Source organism: Cydia splendana, chromosome Z (genome assembly GCF_910591565.1).
Source record: "Cydia splendana chromosome Z, ilCydSple1.2, whole genome shotgun sequence".
In the NCBI taxonomy this organism is placed as follows: domain Eukaryota; kingdom Metazoa; phylum Arthropoda; class Insecta; order Lepidoptera; family Tortricidae; genus Cydia; species Cydia splendana.
In genome coordinates this window covers 17,366,201-17,387,608 of record NC_085987.1, presented here as the reverse complement: position 1 = coordinate 17,387,608, position 21,408 = coordinate 17,366,201, and the positions used below count along the sequence as shown (strand labels likewise).

Below are 21,408 nucleotides of genomic sequence, written 5' to 3'. Positions count from 1 at the left end.
TGGCGCTTACGACACTAACATCGATGAGCACTAAACGTAGTAGTTTAAAATTGGTGATTCTGGCCCATTTTAGTTATTTTGATTTCCAATTTAGCAATTAAGTTTCTTTGATTACCACCACCATATTTACAGACTTTTACAAGGATTTCATGCATTATTTTCTAGTATGTATAAGTCCTTGAACTACGTTATTGCTTGTCAGAAACACGACGGCTCATTATTTTCTCGATAGAATCTTAAGTTGAAAACATGCCTAACACTGTCTTTATTTCCTTATGTTAGAAGTACTAGGACGAAAATGTATATGAAACTTACTTCAGTCGATAGCTTTTAAGTAAATCTTCATTATTGCTTGTCCTTTTATCGATACGTTAATTTTTTCATTCATCATTTGATGAATTCAACATTTCGCCTACTAAATTACACCCTACGCGGCAATACCTTGCGCCTATTCCTCACGCCAGTACGCCCGTGACCACTGTCAGCGTCGGACCTGTGCTAGTTTAGCGGACGTTTCATAAAATGGGTAATCACAGTATAAATATGCAAATATGTTATACACACAATGTTTTTCAACATACTTACGAAGAAAAGCAAAATAATTCTTAAATACGGTGACATTTCAAACATTCGTCCGTCATATTGTCATTTTATAACAAGTTGGGCAGCAAAGGCACACACCCATCTAACCAATCCGGAATTCAGTCACGATTGATAAATTGTGTAAACATATTTTAAAAGGCTATAAAATTAATCAAATTGAATTATTTAGACTGGTCACATTTTTGTAAAAATCGATTTCTACTGGCAAAACATATTACTTTTTGGCAACCGGGTTTTTTAACCTAATTAGACCCCGCTGAATCCGAATCCGGTTGCTTGATCGAATTCTTGACTGGAAGTGAGATATGTGATATTAAAGGTCCCTTTTTTTAGTTTTTCGTAAATAACTCGTAAACGGTGGCCAATATAAAAAAAATGAACTAATAATCTACACAAAAATTTCAATAAAAAAGATTCAGTACATTTTTAGCAGGGATCAATATTTAAAAAGATAATAAAGAGGGAAAGTTAATTATAATAAATTCTAAGGTTCCTTGTTTTTATTTTTTCGTTAATAATTTGAAAAGTATGACTCATAGCAAAAACAAATCTTACACATAAATCATCATCATCATCATCATCTCAGCCATAAGCCGTCCACTGCTGAACATAGGCCTCCCCCTTGGACCTCCATACGTGCCGGTTGGAAGCGACCCGCATGCAGCGTCTTCCGGCGACCTTAACAAGATCGTCTGTCCATCTTGTGGGTGGACGTCCTACGCTGCGCTTGCTAGTCCGTGGTCTCTACTCGAGCACATTTCGACCCCATCGGCCATCTTCTCTGCGTGCAATGTGGCCTGCCCATTGCCACTTCAGCTTGCTAATCCGGTGGGCTATGTCGGTGACTTTAGTTCGTCTACGGATCTCTTAATTTCTGATTCGATCACGTAGAGAAACTCCGAGCATAGCCCTCTCCATAGCTCGTTGAGCGACTTTGAGTTTTGAGATGAGGCCGGTAGTGAAAGACCACGTTTCGGAGCCGTAAGTCATCACTGGTAACACACATTGATTAAAGACTTTCGTCTTGAGGCACTGAGGTATGTCGGACGAAAAGACATTACGTAGTTTCCCGAACGCTGCCCAACCGAGTTGGATTCGGCGGTTGACCTCTTTCTCGAAGTTGGACCTACCTAATTGGACTACTTGTCCTAGGTAGATGTACGAGTCAACAACTTCGAGTACCGAGTTCCCAACAGAGACTGGGATGGGCACAACATTGGCATTTGACATAAGTTTCGTCTTGTCCATGTTCATTTTCAAGCCCACCCGTTGTGAAACTCGGTTGAGGTCATCGAGCATCATGCTGAGTTCCTCCATCGACTTTGCCATGACTACGATATCGTCGGCAAACCGAAGGTGAGTGATGTATTCGCCGTTGATGTTGATGCCAAGTCCTTCCCATTCCAGGAGCTTGAAGGCGTCTTCCATTACGGCAGTAAACAGTTTCGGAGAGATAACGTCTCCCTGCCTTACGCCTCTTTGCAATGGAATCGCCCTCGTGCTCTGCTCCTGTACTCGGACCGACATGGTGGCGTTATTATACAAACACTTCAACACTTCGATGTACCGATAGTCAATATGGCATCGCTGAAGAGACAAGCACCGCCCATGTTTCCACCGAATCGAAGGCTTTCTCATAGTCCACAAACGCTAAGCATAATGGCAAGTTATACTCTTCGGTCTTCTGTATAACTTGCAGCAGCGTATGGATGTGGTCTATGGTACTATAGCCTTTTCGGAAACCGGCTTGTTCGGGAGGCTGGAAGTCATCAAGTCTGTGTTCGAGACAGTTCGTGATGACCCTTGAAAACAGCTTATAGACATGGCTCAGAAGCGTGATGGGTCTGTAGTTCTTCAATAGGTTGTTATCACCTTTTTTGAAGAACAACACCACCTCGCCTCTATTCCATGTTTCAGGCGTTATGCCCTCGGACAAGGCGGAATTAAAGAGCTTCTGGAGGACTTTAAGTACCGGTGTTCCACCCGCTCTCAGAAGCTCTGAAGTGATTTCGTCTTTGCCCGGCGCCTTGTTGTTCTTAAGCTGCTTCAGGGCCATCCTAATCTCGTACAGACTGATGTCCGGGATATCTTCGGTATAATGTCGGGACAGCTTGGCTCTTGGACCTCCTACCAAGCTGTCAACGGGCTTTGCGATCGAAGTGTATAACTGTCCATAGAACCTCTCGATCTCACCTAAAACCTCCGCTTTGCTCGACGCTATGCTGCCATCTTCCCGTTTCAGCTTTGTCAGCTGGCTTTGCCCAATAGACCCTTGCTTTGCTTGCGTTGCTTTGTCCTTTGCGAACACTTTGGAGCCTTGGTTTCGCTCAATAGTCTCTTTAATACGGTTAGTATTAAAGAGACGCAGATCATGTCGCAAGGACTTAGATATACGTCTATTGAGCTGCCTATATGACTCCGCGTCATCGGGAGACTGCAACTGTAGCGAGCGTCGTTCAGCCATGAGGTTTAAGGTTTGCTCGGTCAATTTCTGAGGTCTATCTTTACGGCGGGGTCTAAAAAACTTAGACCCTACTGTGTGGACAGTTTCCACTAGCCCGTCGTTGATTTCGTCCACTGAAGCCAAGTTCTCTAGGCAAGCAAAGCGAGAGCTCGAGTTGAAAGCTTTCGGGGTTTTGAACATGGGCTCGAGTAGGTCGGAGCGTAGACATCATCAGGCTGGACCTTTCAAGTTTAATATTGATATTCAGTGTGCCTCTTACGATTCGGTGATCACTACCGGTCTTTACCCTGTTGATCACACATAAATAATAAACATAAAATTTCCTACAAGAAACATATAGAACACTTTTCGCTAGGATCAATATTTAAAAAGACAAAGCAGCCGGTAAGTTAATTACAATCAATTTTAAAGTCCCTTTTTAGTTTTTTGTAAATAACTCGTAAACGGTGTCCCATAGCAAAATAGGTTTTATGAATAAATAATCTACATAAAATTTCCTGCAAAAAACATCTGAACACTTTTCTCTAGGATCAATATTTAAAACGATATTAAAGGAAGAAAGTTCATTACAATCAATTCACATGTCACTTTTTTTAGTTTTTAGGGTCCCGTACCTCAAAAGGAAAAAACGGAACCCTTATAGGATCACTCTTGCGACTGTCTGTCTGTCTGTCGGTCTGTCACAGCCCATTTTCTTCAAAAGTACTGGACCAATTAAGTTGAAATTTGGTACACACATGTAAATTCGTGACCCAAAGACGGACATCTTACGTAAACAAATGAATTTTAAACATGGAGGCCACTTTTTAGCCAAGGGGGGTTAGTTAACATTAAGAACCTATTTTGCTATGGGCCACCGTTTACGAGTCATTTACGAAAAACTTAAAATAGGGACCTGGAAATTGATTATAATTAACTTACCCCCTTTAATACTTCATTAAATATTGATCGTAGCGAAAAAGTGTACAAAACCTTTTTTGTGGACAATTTTATGTTCAATATTTACGTATAATATTTTTTACAACTGCCCCCGTTGCAACCGTTTACGAGTTATTTACGAAAAAAAAGCGACTTGTGAACTGAATGTGATTAACTTTCTTCCTTTAATATCGTTTTAAATATGGATCCTAGAGAAAAGTGTTCAGATGTTGATGAGTACGAGGACACGAGTGAAACCACGGGCTGCTCTATTCGCACTAGTTTATTGTGTAGCTAACGGTAACGGTTAAGGTGGGCGCAGCCACACACACAGACGCAAACGTGCATACATAACATTTCCTTCCCCTAGTATAAATATTATCTCTAAACTAGAAAATAACAATATTCTAGTGACCTATATTTTATAATTGACCTTGGGACGGTTACGCAATCTTATTCTGGGGTTCACCACTGGTGGTGGATCCCTATGAGGCTCGCCTGGTCGAGGTTCCTCGATCGCTTCTTGGAATTCATCCTCGTCCGAGGTACCGGCAATCGGTGGAGCCGGATGCTCATGCCCTGCTGGGTCGACAGTATCTGGTCTTCGATTGTCCCTTTTCTCCCCCACATAGAAATATGACGGGCTTCCTGTCTGACGAGCCGTCGGAGGTGATGGTGAGTTACACGGTGTACTCGTAGATGGAGCCTCGTGTTCGTCGTCAAGTGGTGGAGAAACCGGCCTAGTATCTAGGATCTCACTCGTCGATGGAGGCGACAGCGGCAGGGTCCGCTGAGAAGGCGGCGAAGGTTGGGCCGGCGGAAGTGGCGGCGACGGCGCTGGCGGCGGCGGAGGCGACGGCGCTGGCGGCGGTGTATCGACGTCCCTCGACATTGTTACAGGCGGTACAGGTATGTCGTCATACTCATTTTCATTCCAGTTGGTAATCGTCCCTTTCAGTGGCATAAGTTGATTTGTATGCCTTTTTACCATTAAAGTAGAAGAAATGTCTTTTATTTTATATAAGACTCGTCCTATTTTCTTAATAACTATCCCCTTACCCCAAACACATTTATTATTGCCTTTAAACTGTTTATATAATACTATATCGCCTTGTTTAAAAACTGGTTTACTTTTCCTGTTTTGTTTATTATTCTGCAAGGACTGTTTATTTGCAACAACATCAGATAAGGCGATAGACGATGACGACGGCGGCAAGATAACGGGATTTAATAAATCAAGTCGAGATCTTAATTTTCGACCAAAAACAAGCTGTGCAGGCGAGAACCCTGTGGTCGAATGTATGGAGTTTCTATAATCGAACATATATTTAAGTAATTTAATTTTGTTTTCTTTGATATTGGTGCTCGAAAGTAAACAAGATTTTAATCCCCTTTTACATACTTTGACGTAACTTTCCGCCTGCCCGTTGCTAGGTGCATGGTAGGCGGGTGACATCACATGTGATATGCCGTTTAACGAACAGAGATCAACAAATTGTTGTGAACAAAAAGCCGTTCCATTGTCACTTACAATAGTGTGAGGCAGGCCATATCTAGACATGTATTCGTATAGCTTTTCTATAACGGCGGTGGAAGTGGTTGAATTATTCATGTCAAATACTTCCACCCACTTGGTATAAGCGTCAACTACCACTAAGTATGACCGACCATTTATTGGACCACAGAAATCAATATGTAAACGGAAAAATGCCTGTGGCGGAAATTTCCAATGCGCTAGTGGCGCGCGCGCTGGTGCCGGCCGTAGTTGGATACATATGTCGCAAGTACCTATTAACGTTTCGATAGCTTCGTCTATACCTGGGAACCAGAATCGCGAACGGGCTTCCGCCTTAGTTTTCACTATCCCTAAATGAGAAGCGTGTAATTCTGATAAAACTTTGTACCGTAAGTTCTCAGGAATCACGACCTTATGGCCCCGCATTAAGCATCCATTTTCCACTGACAGCTGTGTACTACATAAATGGAATGGCTTTAATTTTAAATTATCTATTTTCTTAGGCCAACCTTCCTGCGTATATTTAATTACTTGACTCAAGGTTACATCTTTGCGTGTTTCGTCGCGTAATTCTTGTAATGTTACTGGCAAGCTACCTTCTACCACGAAACACACATATGCTGCGCGCTCGCTAGTGTCCGCGGAGGCGGCGGCGGCGCCGAGCTCGCAGCACGAGTTTGCTGCCCCCGCGCTCCCCTGCCCCTCCCCTTCTGGCGCGCAAGCCCGAGACAAGTAATCCGCGCTATTGTCTGCACTACGAACGAATTCTATTTTGTAGTTGTAACTACTTAGAAAAATAGCATATCTCTGCAGGCGATTCGCGGAGACTTCCGGTATTCCCCGGTGCGGTCCAAATATCGTGATTAAAGGTTTGTGATCGGTTCGTAATATGAAGGGTTTGGACCTACCATACAGATACTGATGAAATCTACGTACTGCGAAAACGAGGGCAGTGGCTTCCTTTTGAATTTGAGAATATCGCTTTTCAGCGGCATTCAGGGTGCGTGACGCATAGGAAATTGGTCTTTCCTGGCCGTTCGACTCAATTAGCGATAAAATACAACCTAGTCCGTGAGGTGACGCATCAGCTGTCAAAACCAACTGGGCTTCAGGATTGTAATGCGCTAGCACTTGGTCGGACGCGAGGCAGGTTTTTATTTTATTAAAAGCCTCTTCGTGAATAGTGGTCCAAGTCCATTTGACTCCCTTCTTTAGCAGGTCATACAGGGGACTCAAAATGCTGGACGCACTGGGAACAAAATTTCTGTAATAATTAACCAACCCTAAAAAGGATTGAAGTTGATTGACACTATCAGGTACAGGTGCGTTAACAATGGCTTTTACTTTATCAGCAGATTTTTTCAACCCGTCTTTGTTAATTACATAACCTAGGTAACTAACTTCACTCTTAAAAAATTCACATTTTTCCTTTTGTAAGGTCAGGCCTGCGTTCTGTAACCTCTGTAAAACACTAACTAACCTGGCCACATGTTCCTGGTCGTCTCGACCCGTGACCAGCACGTCGTCCAGCAGGCACAGCACGCCCTCCATGCCGGCCAGCAGTTCGTCCATTGCGCGTTGGAAAATTGCCGGAGCACTACTGAGCCCAAAAATTAAACGAGTATATTTAAATAATCCGCGATGTGTATTTATACAGGTTAAATTTTGAGATTCCTCGCATAACATCAGCTGATTGTAAGCCATGGATAAATCTAGTTTAGAGAACTTCTGTCCTCCATGTAACTTAGCAAATAACTCGTTAGCAGTCGGTAAGGGATAATGTTCAATGACTAATTGCTTGTTGATACTAACTGAGTAATCCGCGCACAATCTTACGGAACCATTACGCTTTAGTACGGGTACAACTGGAGAGGCGTACTCTGAATGTTCTACGGGAACCAGGACTTTTAAATCGACCAACCTATCGATTTCTTTACTTAGTTTATCCCGTAAGGCGAAAGCTACAGGGCGTGCTTTAAAAAATATCGGTTGAGAACCTTCCTTTAAAGTTAATTTAACCCGATATTTATTAAAACACCCTAAGTTGTCCGAAAACAGCTGTGGGAAGTTTTGTTCAACGGCATTAATTTTGTTACAATGGATGGGGGCTAATTCCAATTCAAATTTAGAAATAAAATCTCTGCCCAGTATCGGGGCCGAACCGTCATATACGACATATACATCCAACGTATGGGTAGCACCAGAATACGTGATTGGCAACTGCAACATACCCGCGCACGCTAATTTATAACTGGTATATCCATGCAGACCTTTTTTTGCAGGTGACAATGGAATGTTATTGAAATGCGTTTTATAAAAACTTGGAGATATCACGGAAACAGCAGCCCCGGTATCCACTTCAAATTGAATGTCTTTGCCCAGAATAGAAACCGTTTCGACCATGGGTTTCCCCTTGTGAGAACGAATATTGTACAACTTACCGTCGTCGTCCTCGCCATCGTAATTAATATCCAAATATTTAACACTAGGGCACATTCTACCTAAATGACCCTTCACTTTGCACTTTTTGCATACGTAATTAGTGAACCGACACTCCGACACTTTATGATTAGTATAGCCGCATTTTGAACACTTCACTTTCTCGTCAGACTTATTTTGCTGTTTATTGGACGCGATTTTGTAAACGTCGCTCGAAGAAGGCGTAATACCAGCTGCGGTGGCCCCGGCACGCGCACAGCGAATGTTTTCGGCGAACTCGACCGCTTTCGCTAGCGTCAGCACGGAGATGTTTTGCGCATACAATTTTTCCTTTTCAAGGCCTGGAAGCAAACCCATGATAAACCGATCGCGTAATGCCTCTTCCACGTTGCTGAAACTACAATAAGCGGTGAGTCCTCGCAGCCGAGCGGCCCATTGTGTATGAGTCTCGCCGGCCTGCTGCACCGCGGCGTAGAATTTGTGGCGTTCGCCGAATCCAACCCGCTTAGGTGTGAAATGGTTGTCCAGAAGTTTTATAATATCTTCATAAGGCACGCTGTCCAGTTGCTTTGGCAGGACCAAATCAGCTGCAAGCTTGTACGTTTCTTCCTTGAGTGCTGTTAGCAATATGGCCCGTCTTTTTATTCCCGTCGCATCTTTCGCATTATCTATATCATTTGCGATAAAATACTGCTGTAATCGGCCTTTGTAGCTGTTCCAACTTTGAACGTTATGATCAAAGGTATCCAACACACCGAAATTAGCACTAGACATTTTATTTTATCGCGAAACACGTGGAATTTAACCGATTCGTCGCCAGTGATGAGTACGAGGACACGAGTGAAACCACGGGCTGCTCTATTCGCACTAGTTTATTGTGTAGCTAACGGTAACGGTTAAGGTGGGCGCAGCCACACACACAGACGCAAACGTGCATACATAACAGATGTTTTTTGCAGAAAATTTTATGGAGATTATTTATTCATAAAAACCTATTGTGCTATGGGACACCGTTTACGAGTTATTTACAAAAAACTAAAAAGGGACTTTAAAATTGATTATAATTGACTTACCGGATGCTTGGTCTTTTTAAATATTGATCCTAGCGAAAAGTGTTCTACATGTTTCTTGTAGGAAATTTTATGTTTATTATTTGTGTAAAATTTGTTTTTGCTATGAGTCATACTTTTCAAATTACTAACGAAAAAATAAAAACAAGGAACCTTAGAATTTATTATAATTAACTTTCCCTCTTTATTATCTTTTTAAATATTGATCCCTGCTAAAAATGTACTAAATCTTTTTTTATTGAAAATGTTGTGTCGATTATTAACGTTTAACATTTTTTTTATATTGGCCACCGTTTACGAGTTATTTACGAAAAACTAAAAAAAGAGACCTTCAAAAATTGATTATAATGAACTTTCCCGCCTTAATATCTCTTTGAATATTGATCCTAGCGAACAATTGTACGGAATCTTTCTTGTAGGCAATTTTATGCAGATTACTTATGTTTAAGAAAAATTTTGCTATGCGCCACCGTTTAAGAGTTATTTACGAAAAACTAAAAAAAAGGGACCTTTAATATCAACTATCTCACTTCCAGTCAAGAATTCGATCAATCAACCGGCAATTTCGGATTCAGCGGGGTCTAATTACGGTTGCCCGGTTAATATGTTTTGCCAGTCGAAATCGATTTTTACAAAAACATAATCAGTCAAGTATACACTCATATTGTATACATATAATTAATAATTATTTAGGTACACTCACCGACCTCACCGTCTTACCTACCATTTTTAGGGTTCCCTACCCAAAGGGTAAAACGGAACCCTATTAGTAAGACTCCGCTGTCCGTCCGTTCGTCCGTCCGTCTGTCAGCAGGCTGTATCTCACGAACCGTGATAGCTAGACAGTTGAAATTTTCACAGATGATGTATTTCTGTTGCCGCTATAACAACAAATACTAAAAAGTACGGAACCCTCGGTGGGCTCAGTGGGCGAGTCCGACTCGCGCTTGTCCGGTTTTTAATTTCATTAAGTACTCATTAAAATTCGAATTTACTAATAAATATTTTTCAATATTAATTGCCGAACTAAAAATCCCGGAACTGACGATTCAGAATACCGATGTCGTCAGAATAAGGACGTAGACGTGCTGCGCGGGAATGGTGCGGTGTGCCGCGCGGGGCACCCGCCTGCCCGTTCTACCACTCGTCTGCTTCACCCCCTTGAAAACGTAAAACTCGAGTATAAGAGCGCCTTAAATATTCTATACACTTTTTCGCTAGGATCAATCTTCTTCTCCTTCAACCTAGCGTTTTAGCTAAGCGTCCGGTCTTCAGCATCCTCTGGTGTGAGTAGATTTTAAGTAGATTACTTATGTATCAGAACATTTTTTGGTACAGGCCACCGTTTACGAGTTATTTACAAAAAATATTAACAATTGATCATATTTAACTTTTTACCTTAAATATTTTTTTAAATACTGATCCTAGCGAAAAAGTGTATAGAATATTTAATGTAGACAATTTTACGCAGATTACTTATGTATCAGAACATTTTTGCTACAGGTCACCGTTTACGAGTTATTTATAAAAAACTACAAAGGGACCTTTAAACCCGATGACTGATAAGTTCATCAGCGTCACATAACATAAATTGACCTCCGCATTGGATAGACAGCAACATTGAATGTTCCAGTAATCAAAGAAACTTAATTGCTAAATTGGAAATCAAAATAACTAAACTGGGCCAGAATCCCCAATTTTAAACTACTACGTTTTCTGCTCATCGATGTTAGTGTCGTAAGCGCCATCGACAATAAGGTCCCTTTTCATAGATAATACCACATATATTGTCTAATAACTCTATTTTCTTAAAATCTTTTAATTAATAGGATATCTGTCTAACTAAACTACATATACCTAGTACTTACATATAAACTAAAAATGCCTTAATTTATTTGCAATATTTAAAATAAAAATAAATAATAATTGGTTTGATGAGATCTGAGACTTAGTAGTTAGGATTGTCTAGTGGCCCAGCATAAAGGTTTCTAGTCACGTGCTAGGATACGTCGGCTCCAAGAGGGCGACGTCACGCGCCCTTCTTCCGGCGAGCGACATATAGGCACTCCCGACTCATCCTAGCACTCAGGAATGTTCTCTCAAACATGCAAGGAAATGTTGGCCTTAGGTTCCTTATCACAAGCTGCAAAGCATCGCGTTTCCGGCACAGTGACTCGAGGCGCTACTAATAAAATAACGTACGTAGTATTATACAACATAACAGCTGTAGGCCTGCTTAGTAATGACGGAAAGCTTTTTAATTTCGGTTTCGTTCAAAACCGATGTTTATTTAACCGATTTTTGGGGTTGTTTTACAAAAAAAGTCTGATAATTCGATATAAGGACTGTATCGTTTATTATGAATACAACTTTACTTAGCCGTTTTTTCTGGTATTATATTTTTATTAAAAAATTACACATATAGTTTAATTAGTGCTTTAATAATAAGTAACATTTCGTCCTGGGAGATCACGTAAAGCATATGGTTTGGACAATATTTACCCAATCCTCCCGAGTAACTACAACGAGTTTGGACAAATACTACAAGAAAATTTACGGTTTGCGAACAAGACGAGATAATACACAAAAAAAATCGTACTATGTAAACAGCAATTACATATGATTCGTATAGCGAAACATCTGGGCATAGTCTAATCATTTCTTTTAGTTGGAAAAAAAGTTTTGGATCTGTGCTTGGTGGCCTTATAGAGAATATGGCATGTTACTTACGACAACCCCGACTTTGGTATACAATATAACCATCATGGAGCGTTTCTATCGACCTGTTCTAGCCATGGTTCAACGCCATGAATGTCCGTTAGGCTTTGGATTTCGGTAGATTCTTTTAGCTCTTTCCCTCATTTCGCTGGCGTCTGAAATTGACGGGAATCCAAAATGTTGCATAAAAAGTCGTTTTCATGTAAAGATAAAAATTCACCACATTTATTCTGTGGATGTTCAATTGAGCAATCATGAAAAGGACACTTAGATGGCATATTTTGGCAGCATATTAACCTTTTGTTTCTTTAAATCGTACCAAGGAATCGGTGAAATAGTCTCAAATTAAGCTCGATAGGCTTGTCCTAATTACATTTGCTAGACGGTATTAAAATCATCATAAAGTCCCTAAAATAAAATAAATGTAAAACCTTCTTATATCAGATATGGCTTAAAAATACCCCCAGATTATACCTTAAGAACTTAGTAATACAAAATAATACACACGTCAACAGTAAGACCAGGTTTTATCTGTATTTATAATAAACGATACAGTCCTTAGAACCATTAAAAAAATAAGATAGCGTTCGCGACGCGCAACTTAAGTTCTTATTTAACAATCCGGTGGCCGCTCGCTCCCCTACTTGTAGAATAAGCCGGTTTATTTGATGGGTTAGCAAGTTCTCAAGAAAAGTTTGGATCGAAACCGAAATAAACCGGTATAACCAAAACCGGTTTCGTGTCAGTTATTTCTCTAAAACTACGACTAGAACTGTTGTTAAAGGCGATATCTTAAACACAAATGTCAACATAGGTAACTATAATTATTTCTCTATTAACATATATTTATTGTGACCAAGGTTCAAGAGTAATAAAGAATAAAGACGGAAATACATTTTGAGTAGTCGATAGGGCAGTTATTATTTATACCGATATTATTATGGAAAACGACTAGGCAAGTTTAATTTGCACGAGTAGGTACAATGTGGAAAAGACTTCGTTGGTCGCCGTCGTTGGCGGGATGTATCTCTTTTGGAAACGGAAACTGTTTTACATTCCTCATAATATAGTGGTGATCGCGTAGATGCCATCGACGCCTATCTAATATTCAAACCACGCTTCAAGTACGAGCTACGTCGTTAGGCCTTTTAATATATTGAATTGATGAGGATGACAGGACCTACCTACGTGTTAAAAATGCAACTCTGATAAAGCGATAAACTTTTAAACTTGTTCTTCGTATATGACAAGTTTATTATGTATGCAAGATATCGCAACGGCATAAAATAGGTACAGATTTTTGTGTCAGCTAAAAGCGGAGGAAATGGTGTGAAATAAAATGATTTGCAATTCGCTTTCTGTGATCACTACACCGTATAAAACAAAGTCAACCGCCGGGTCTGTCTGTTTGTATGTCCGCAATAAACTCAAAAACCACTGAATCGGATATTCATCCAATTTTCACTTATCAATAGAGTGATCCTTGAGGAAGGTTTAGGTGTATAATTTGTTAAGGTTTTGTGTAACCCGTGCGAAGTCGGGGCGGGTCGCTGTTTGGTCTAAGTATCAATGGTTGTAGACGTTGTAGTATGTAAGATTCTAGGCATGTAGCAACAAATCAACATAACCTGATATTTTCTGTGAGTGGCATGGATCCATAAACCACATACCACCAGGCAGGCCATATGCTTTTTTGTAACCTAGTTATCTAAACTGAAGACTATTTATTATGGTCTTCTGGAAATATTTGTATATAAGTAGGTAATACTTGCCCATTTTTGTCCTGTTTGTAAACCTGACATAGGTTACATGCACGATACAACGGCAAACATCAACATTTCTCGTTAATTGTTAGTTTTTGCAATAATAAGTATTGATAATTCTAGACACGGAACTCTTACGAACTAAAAATACGAAGTTATGTTTATAGGTAAGATACTGCTTTTCAACATGATTATCACACGTTTAAATATAACGTTTATACATATATTCAATATAACGTAGAAGAAGTAAAATCAGAAAATAATATGCAAAAAGAGAGCACGTATATTTTATTTTGTTTACTAAGTATGTATCAGTATTCAGTAGCATCCTACTGAAGCGATCGCCCAAAATACCCTGCGCGTACGATCTTTCCAAATGGTATTTTTGTCCACCTCCATCGACAGGTACGCTTTTAACAATGGACGGCTCTCACAGAACTTGCATTCATATTCACTCACAAATATTCCGTCTCTATGGCATAAATGCCAAATGATTTAAATTTATACCTCGCGTGAATTGTAGGTTCCTTACATACTTATATAAATACATAATATCTGGGAGACCGAGCTTTCCTCGGAAAACATATACAGTGTGTTTGACAAGAGCGTGACCAGTGTTTATGTATATTTTAAGGATGTGGCACAGAAAAAAAAGAATGCCGCTTACGATTCACGTTATGAGGCAGTGTTCCTCTGTACGTACCCAAAGGGCCCAAAATGTCACGAAAACCTGCTGATTGTATATAAATAAATCGAAAGCGTTTGTAATTAAGTGGATGAAGCATTATATGGAGTATAAAAATGTTTACGACTTACCAGAACGCGGGAAAACAAAAATGACCTCCTACACAGAGGATAAACGGGTCTTGCAGATGTTTTCAAAAATCCACTTCTATCATTGCGTTCTGGCGGTTCTGGGCAAGTAACTAAAATTGGAGAAAAAGGTTTGCAGATATTTTTAGATACAATCAAAAGGCGTTTGAATGAAAATGGTTTAAAATATCGCAGTACGGTGAAATATCGCAGCTTCTCCCTTACTGAAAAACATATGAAATAATTATTTTTAAGAAAAAAAAACCGACTTCTATGGGGCTCGGTGAAAGATTATTGTAGATGGTGCGCTATGTAGAAAAGGAGGTAAAATCACCCACTTTTCTAGTAGCATTTCGTTTCTGTAAGGCTCGCAGTTCAAACCTAACCCACTTTTGTTCGGTTCTGTGTGGATCGCAGTTCAAACCTAACCTAACCCACTTAACGGCGCATGCGGTGCGGTGTACAGGGGTTTGAGCGAGAGGGGTTTGGCATCATCATACTTTATACCTATATTTTATGGCAGGTAATCATAGTGGTTTATTTAGTTTAGGTATCATAGTGGTTTTCTGGGTCAAGGACCGGGTCTGAGTCCAGGTCCGAGTCCGAGTCCGAGTCCAGGTCCGGGTCCGAACCGAATCCGGGTACGAGTCCGGATCTGGATCCGAGTCCGAGTCCCAGTCCAAGTCAAAATCGAAATTCGAAATCACTAAACGATGCGTCGTTGAAGAGTTCTGTTCTGATCATCATCAGCAGTTCCACTTCATCAAATGCGACAGTTTTTAATGTTAATTAATTAATTAATTAATTTTATTAATTAAATATTATAGGGACATTCTTACACAAATTGACTAAGTCCCACGGTAAGCTCAAGAAAGCTTGTGTTGTGGGTACTCAGACAACGATATATATATATATAATATATAAATACTTAAATACATAGAAAACAACCATGACTCAGGAACAAATATCTGGATTCGAACCCGGGACCATCGGCTTCATAGGCAGGGTCACTACCCACTAGGCCAGACCGGTCGTCAAAATGCTTTATTTTATGATGAAAATACAGAAAATTCTATACGTATGCCTTTAAGATTTGAGGAGTTCCCTCTATTCCTTATGGATCCCATCATCAGAACTCGAGCTTGACATACCTAAATGTGGCTTAAAAACTAAACTTGCTTAACAAACATAACGAAGAGGACAACTCGGCAAACGTGAACTATGGGTCGTTGAAGAGTTCTGTTCTGATCATCATCAGCAGTTCCACTTCATCAAATGCGACAGTTTTTGATAAAAATGCTGATTTTCTGATTAAAATAAAAAAATCTCTATACGCATGCCTTTAAAATTTGAGGAGTTCCCTCGATTCCTCATGGATCCCATCATCAGAACTCGAGCTAGACAAAAATGTGGCTTAAAAACTTAACTTGCTTAACAAACATAAGGAAGAGGACAAATCGCCAAACGTGAACTATGCGTCGTTGAAGAGTTCCATTCTGATCATCATCAGCAGTTCCACTTCATCAAATGTCACGTTTTTGAATGTATATGCTTGATTTGTTGATAAAAACACAAAAATCCCTATATGTATGCCTTTAAGATTTGAGGAGTTCTCTCGATTCTTAATGGATCCCATCATCAGAACTGGGTTTTGACAAAAACGGGACCAATCTGTATGCATATACATACAATCAAAAAAAGAATTTTCAAAATCGGTCCAGTAATGACGGAGATATGGAGTAACAAACATAAAAATATATATATATATACAACCGAATTGATAACCTCCTTCTTTGAGATTTGGAAGTCGGTTAAAAAAGGCTACCGTGGGCGAAAGAAAACAAAAACCGAGATTGCAATCATATTTTTTTTCCGATGAAGTTTCTTTTTGGGCAGTTAATTACTTGACTTAGGCTTGTTCTACGACAAATAATAGAGTGCTCGTGCGAACCGAGAATTACCCAGTAGAGGAACATGTTTCGGGATGCTTCTCGAAGCAGGATTTTGGCCATTTGCAGTTGTGCACCGATACACTGGACGCCCATAAAATGGTAAAAATTGATGAAAAGGCATTGTCGCCTTCTGTTATCAAAAGTTCCCTAAGGATAAGGCTTCTTGGATCCCGCAAGAGAATAATGACCCTAAATGCCGAAGTCAGCACTGTACTGCATGAAAAACTAAAAATGACGTCAATATTTTGGATTGGCCCTCACAATCACCCGACGCTAACCCAGTTCAAAATGTTTGGGCGTGGATGAAGCTTAAATTACGAGGATATAACGCTCTTAGTATTATTGACCTAACTGGAGAACTGAAGTCTGTGCGATCGTCTTTACCTTGCATTTTAGCTGAAAATTTGGACGAAATTATGCCTCAAAGATACCAAGGTATTATTCATAATTCAGGAGACTGGACGTCTTATTAAAAATAAAGCATGAATATGTAATTACAATACTCTCATATTTCGTATTTGACATGATAACTCTTTACTTTTTTTCAAAGTTTTACCGGTCACGCTCTTATCGTACATAGTGTAAAAACTCAAAAATGCGCATTTTCCCAGAGATAAATAAATATATATATGTACAAGAATTGCTCGTTTAAACTTATAAAATAACATACGCGTGCACTAAAGCAAAATTGAATTCTTAAATAAATAAGTAGGTACAGTCACCTGCAATAATATGTTACTCTTCGAAGGCCGCAAAAATATATGACACGCTCTTATGGCTCTACAAATAAGATCGTGTCAGATATTTTTGCGGCCTCCGTTGTGTAACATATTATTGCAGGTGACTGTACAATGTACATTGAAATACAAAATAAGTATTTGTTTGTGTTATTTAATTACATTGTTCGAGAAAAGTACCATTATATTACTCGGTAGGAACGCCTTGCCTGAATCGTTACCTAGCCTCACCCTAGCCTCAATTCATCCTAGTCAAGCGGTCCCATAATACTTTTCGGGTTTTGCAATAACCTATATGTATATTGTATTGTTAAGGAAAAGCTCATGTATTTCGTTTTCCTCGGACAAACGCAGGTAGGTGTATAAATTGTTTGAGCTTTGTCCTTGTGAATATAGAAATACAATTTAGCAGTAGCGCGTGCTCACAATTGTGTTTGATCTGATGTTTGCGGTAGAGCCGAGTGAAAAATCGGCGCTGAAAGAGCGCGCCGCTCCGGCGCTGTGGGCTTGGTACTTGTTCGGATTATCCGGATAATGCTGCGGGTTCCCTTTGATACCCTGAAGCCGCTCCGACATCATACCCACGAAAATACAATATCTACTTAGCGACGCTTCGCAAGGTACATATTTACTTCAGTTCTGCAACTTACCCTAATAAAAAAATGCCTAAATCGGCTAATACTACATAATAGTACATTATGTATGTACTCGTACATGCACCTACTAGAAAAACGCCCTTAATTGAGAATACTAATTTGGGTCGAGATGGACATTTTAACTGCCGTTTTGCTTACGAAACCCTAAAAAGTAGAGCCGTTGCGTGCAATGCGATGCGAGTGACAAGTGTTCAGGCACGCGCTCGCCGATGATTCCTGTCCCGTAGCCGCCGCCGCCGCCGTGCGCTTCGCAACTACTTTTGTTGCGTTGTTTTATTCATCCGCAGCGCAACTAAATGTCTTTCTGTTAGTCACATAAGTGACATAAGTTATGTAAACTGTTATGAGTATCTACTTATACGATATATCTGAGCTTACCGTGGGACTTAGTCAATTTGTGTAATAATGTCCCTATAATATTTATTTATTTATATCTATATCGTGGGGCAAAAAACGTATGCAGTATATGCAGACCATGGGGTTATAACTACAGTAACGGATTGTTTTTTCTAAAAGATAGATTGGTTGCTGTTGTTTTCATTTAAAATGTTCGTTTATTAAATTAATCTGACTACAATAGTTAGAAAAAGATTATCTCTTTTTGGTCCAGCCCATTTCCCAGTTCAGCTCGGGTTAGGCCTCCTCGTACGTCGGCGCCAGGACAATCTATCCTGGGTTGTCTGTGTGGTCAGGTTTTGTGTCCTCATCTCTTTTTCAACATTGGACCACCAAGGTTGCTGGTCTTCTGCCTCTTCCTCTGGGGTTGCTTGGGATGTTCATAGCCTTCCTCACTGTGTAGTTTTCGTCCCTTTGCACAACGTGACCATACCACCTCATTCTACTCTCTTTGAGTTTTTCGGTAATAGGCGCTACCTTGAACGAGCCGCGTACATATTCATTGCGAACCTTATCGAGTCGCGTGACACCGCCGGCCCATCTAAGCATTTCCATTTCCGCGACGTGGAGTTTCTGTTCGTTCACTTTCTTAGCGGCCCAGCATTCTGCTCCATACATCATTGCGGGTCTAACGGCGGTTTTATATATTTTCCCTTTTGTCTTTATTGGCATTTTGGGGTCGCAAAGAACGCCGGACAAAGATCTCCACTTTAGCCATGCGACGAGTGATGAATTCACTCGATGGGTGACGTCATCGTCCACGTTCGCGTTTGCCGTCACAACTGAACCAAGGTATTTGAAGTGCGATGCTTTAGGCAATACCTTATCTTCTATGAGTATGTCACAGTTGGTATCTTCGTGCCTTCATAATCACACTCCATATACTCAGTCTTCGTTCTACTGATGCGCAGACCGTGACGCTCGATCTCTTTAAGCCACTTGTTTAGAGATTGCTGCAGTTCAGAGGCGCGTTTGGTGATTAGTAAGCTTTTCCGTTATCTTGGATATCGCTGCAATACGTGATCCTATTATCCGCTCCCACATTTTGAGCGTATGTGATGTGAGTTTTATCGCTCTGTAGTTGTTACACTGTGAGACGTCCCCTTTGTTCTTGTATATTGGTGTAAGAAAGCTAGAGCGCCAGGAGTCAGGGATTGTGCCCTCCACACATATTTTATTTTCAATAAGTTCCATAAGCCATGGGATGGATGTGGTGCCAAGTTTTTTCCATAGGTCAGCCGCGATATTGTCTGGTCTCATGGCTTTATGGCATTTCATGTTACTGATGGCCTTTTTGATTTCATCGGGCTGTATATGATTGATTGGCCCATATACTGGTGGTAAGTGTGGCAGGCTATCACTCGGAAACTCTTCATTAAGCAATTCTTCAAAGTACTCCTTCCATCGGTTATTTATAGCATCATTGGATGTCAGTAGATGTCCCAGCTTGTTCTTTATGTATTTCTTACATTGGATATCCAAGGTTGATCTATGCCTCTGTCTCTAGCTATCTTGTAGATGTCGTTCTCGTTTTCTGCGTTTTCGAGACTGTCATAGAATCTTTGTCTGGAGGCGGCTCTGGACTGGGCGGCAGCGGCTTTAGCTATCGATTTAATTTTTCTATATTCCATATTCCATGTGATCTTCCTCGAGTCCGTACTTTTGCCAAACTTTAAAGGCGTCTCTTTTAGCTTTTATAATATCCTTAACGCCGTTGTTCCACCAAGTGGTATCTTTGTTTGTGGCTAATCCCCCTCTTGATACTCCAAGGCTGCTGCTGCTGCTTGATACTGCTTTCATTTGGCAGAAGTCCTCGAAGTTAGCCCACATTGTGTTAGCATTTTTATTTTCACAAAGGGACCTTTGTGAAAATAAAAATGCTTACTGCTAATGCTTACTTAAAAATGAGGAATTAACGGTTTAAGATCTCTATTGCTGAAGAACTGTACCTTTAGGACTGTGTATTTCTTTCCATTTGATTCTTTTAGTTTTGTCCGGATGGGTTTTAATGGGATGAGGCAAATTAAGCACAGCTACTAAAAGTCTATGTTGAGCTGTGATGGCTTCTCCGGGAATTACTTTACAGTCATTGTAACGTTTAGACATGTCTGTTGTAGACAGTACATAATCGATTTGTGTGGCGTGATTTGCGCATTTGTATGTTATCAAGTGTTCTGGTTTCTTTTGGAATTGTGTATTGATAATTTTTAAGTTATGTTTCGAGGCAAAGTTAAGTATTTCGGTACCCTGCTGGTTTATAGTTCCGTAGCCGTATCCGCCGTGCACACCCCTGAAAATGTCGCTTTTCGCTCCCACGTGCCCATTTAGATCTCCTCCTATGTGTATTTTCTCTCCTTGTGGAATGTTCTGCATTAGTTCGTCAAAGTCTTCCCAGAATGCCTGTTTTTCTGGCGCAGGGCAGCCTGTTTGCGGGGCATAGGCTGATATGACATTTAATACAGGCTGGCTGTCCAGTGCAAGTTTGATAGCGATGAGACGATCACTTTTTCTTTCAATATTGATGATTCTCTGCTTAAGATCCTGGTCCAGGGCTACAGCTACCCCTTTCCTTTTTGTTTCTGTGCCGTGGTAAACTAGTTGGTATCCGTGTCCTATGTCGCGAGATTTGGAACCCTTCTACTTTGTTTCTTGTATACAACATATGTTAATTTCTCTTTTCTTAAGTATTTCACTGAGCTCGAGGCTTCGTCCCGTCATGGAGCCAAGGTTCCATGTGCCTAGCCTTAGTCTATTAGTAGGTAACTTTGAACACGAGTTTTTGTCAAGTCCGTCGCTTTGGGGGGATGCCCTAGTATGATTTCCTTTGAGTTTTACATTTGTTGCATCCAACCTTGGTTCGTCGCTTGAGTGGGACGCCCTAGCATTTAACGTTTTTCCTTTATTCAACTTTGCCATATTTTGTACGAGGAGAGGAGAGGTGAATTTTTGGCTATAGTTTGACGGCCGGTTATCACCTGACCTCAAGGTTTTATCTTCTTCGAAGATGTGAGCGCCACCGTTGGCCCTTTTAGGGCTCATCCGCTGCCATCTCTTCTGTGCATCCAAACCTAGATGCCCAGCACTGCCACGGCCTCGGCTCCGAATAAGTCAGAGAAGCCCGGGGTAGGGGTTTGTTGACGGAGTGTCCATCTCCGGCCTGTTGGTCCGCGGAAGCTATTTTATTTCGCTCCTTCCCTCCAGGTATTTCTTGCGAGGTACCTGGCGAGATTTCCTCTATCCGCGCGAGGTACCTGGCGAGATTTCCTCTATCCGCATTAGAAAAAGATTATAATACAAATATAAACTCGACCCACTGTTAGTCCCTTGTACGTTAGGTATATGAACATTTACGACCCAACTGTA

At 40.6% G+C, this 21,408-nt stretch overlaps 3 protein-coding genes across 3 annotated transcripts in view; 2 read left to right on the top strand and 1 right to left on the bottom strand.

Annotated features, from left to right (window-relative positions):
* Window positions 1-21,408, top strand: part of LOC134804822 (uncharacterized) — a 470,867-nt gene that overhangs the window by 396,908 nt on the left and 52,551 nt on the right. The gene's annotated exons all lie outside the window — the stretch shown is intronic.
* Window positions 1-21,408, top strand: part of LOC134804824 (heparan-sulfate 6-O-sulfotransferase 2) — a 104,467-nt gene that overhangs the window by 46,887 nt on the left and 36,172 nt on the right. The window lies entirely within an intron of this gene.
* On the bottom strand, window positions 4,991-8,859 carry LOC134804985 (uncharacterized). The gene is made up of 2 exons (XM_063778275.1): window positions 7,943-8,859; window positions 4,991-5,147 (listed from the first exon to the last, which is right to left on the bottom strand). Exons 1-2 carry the CDS (start codon window positions 8,712-8,714, stop codon window positions 5,134-5,136), a joined length of 786 nt encoding a protein of 261 aa, XP_063634345.1. The 5' UTR covers window positions 8,715-8,859; the 3' UTR covers window positions 4,991-5,133.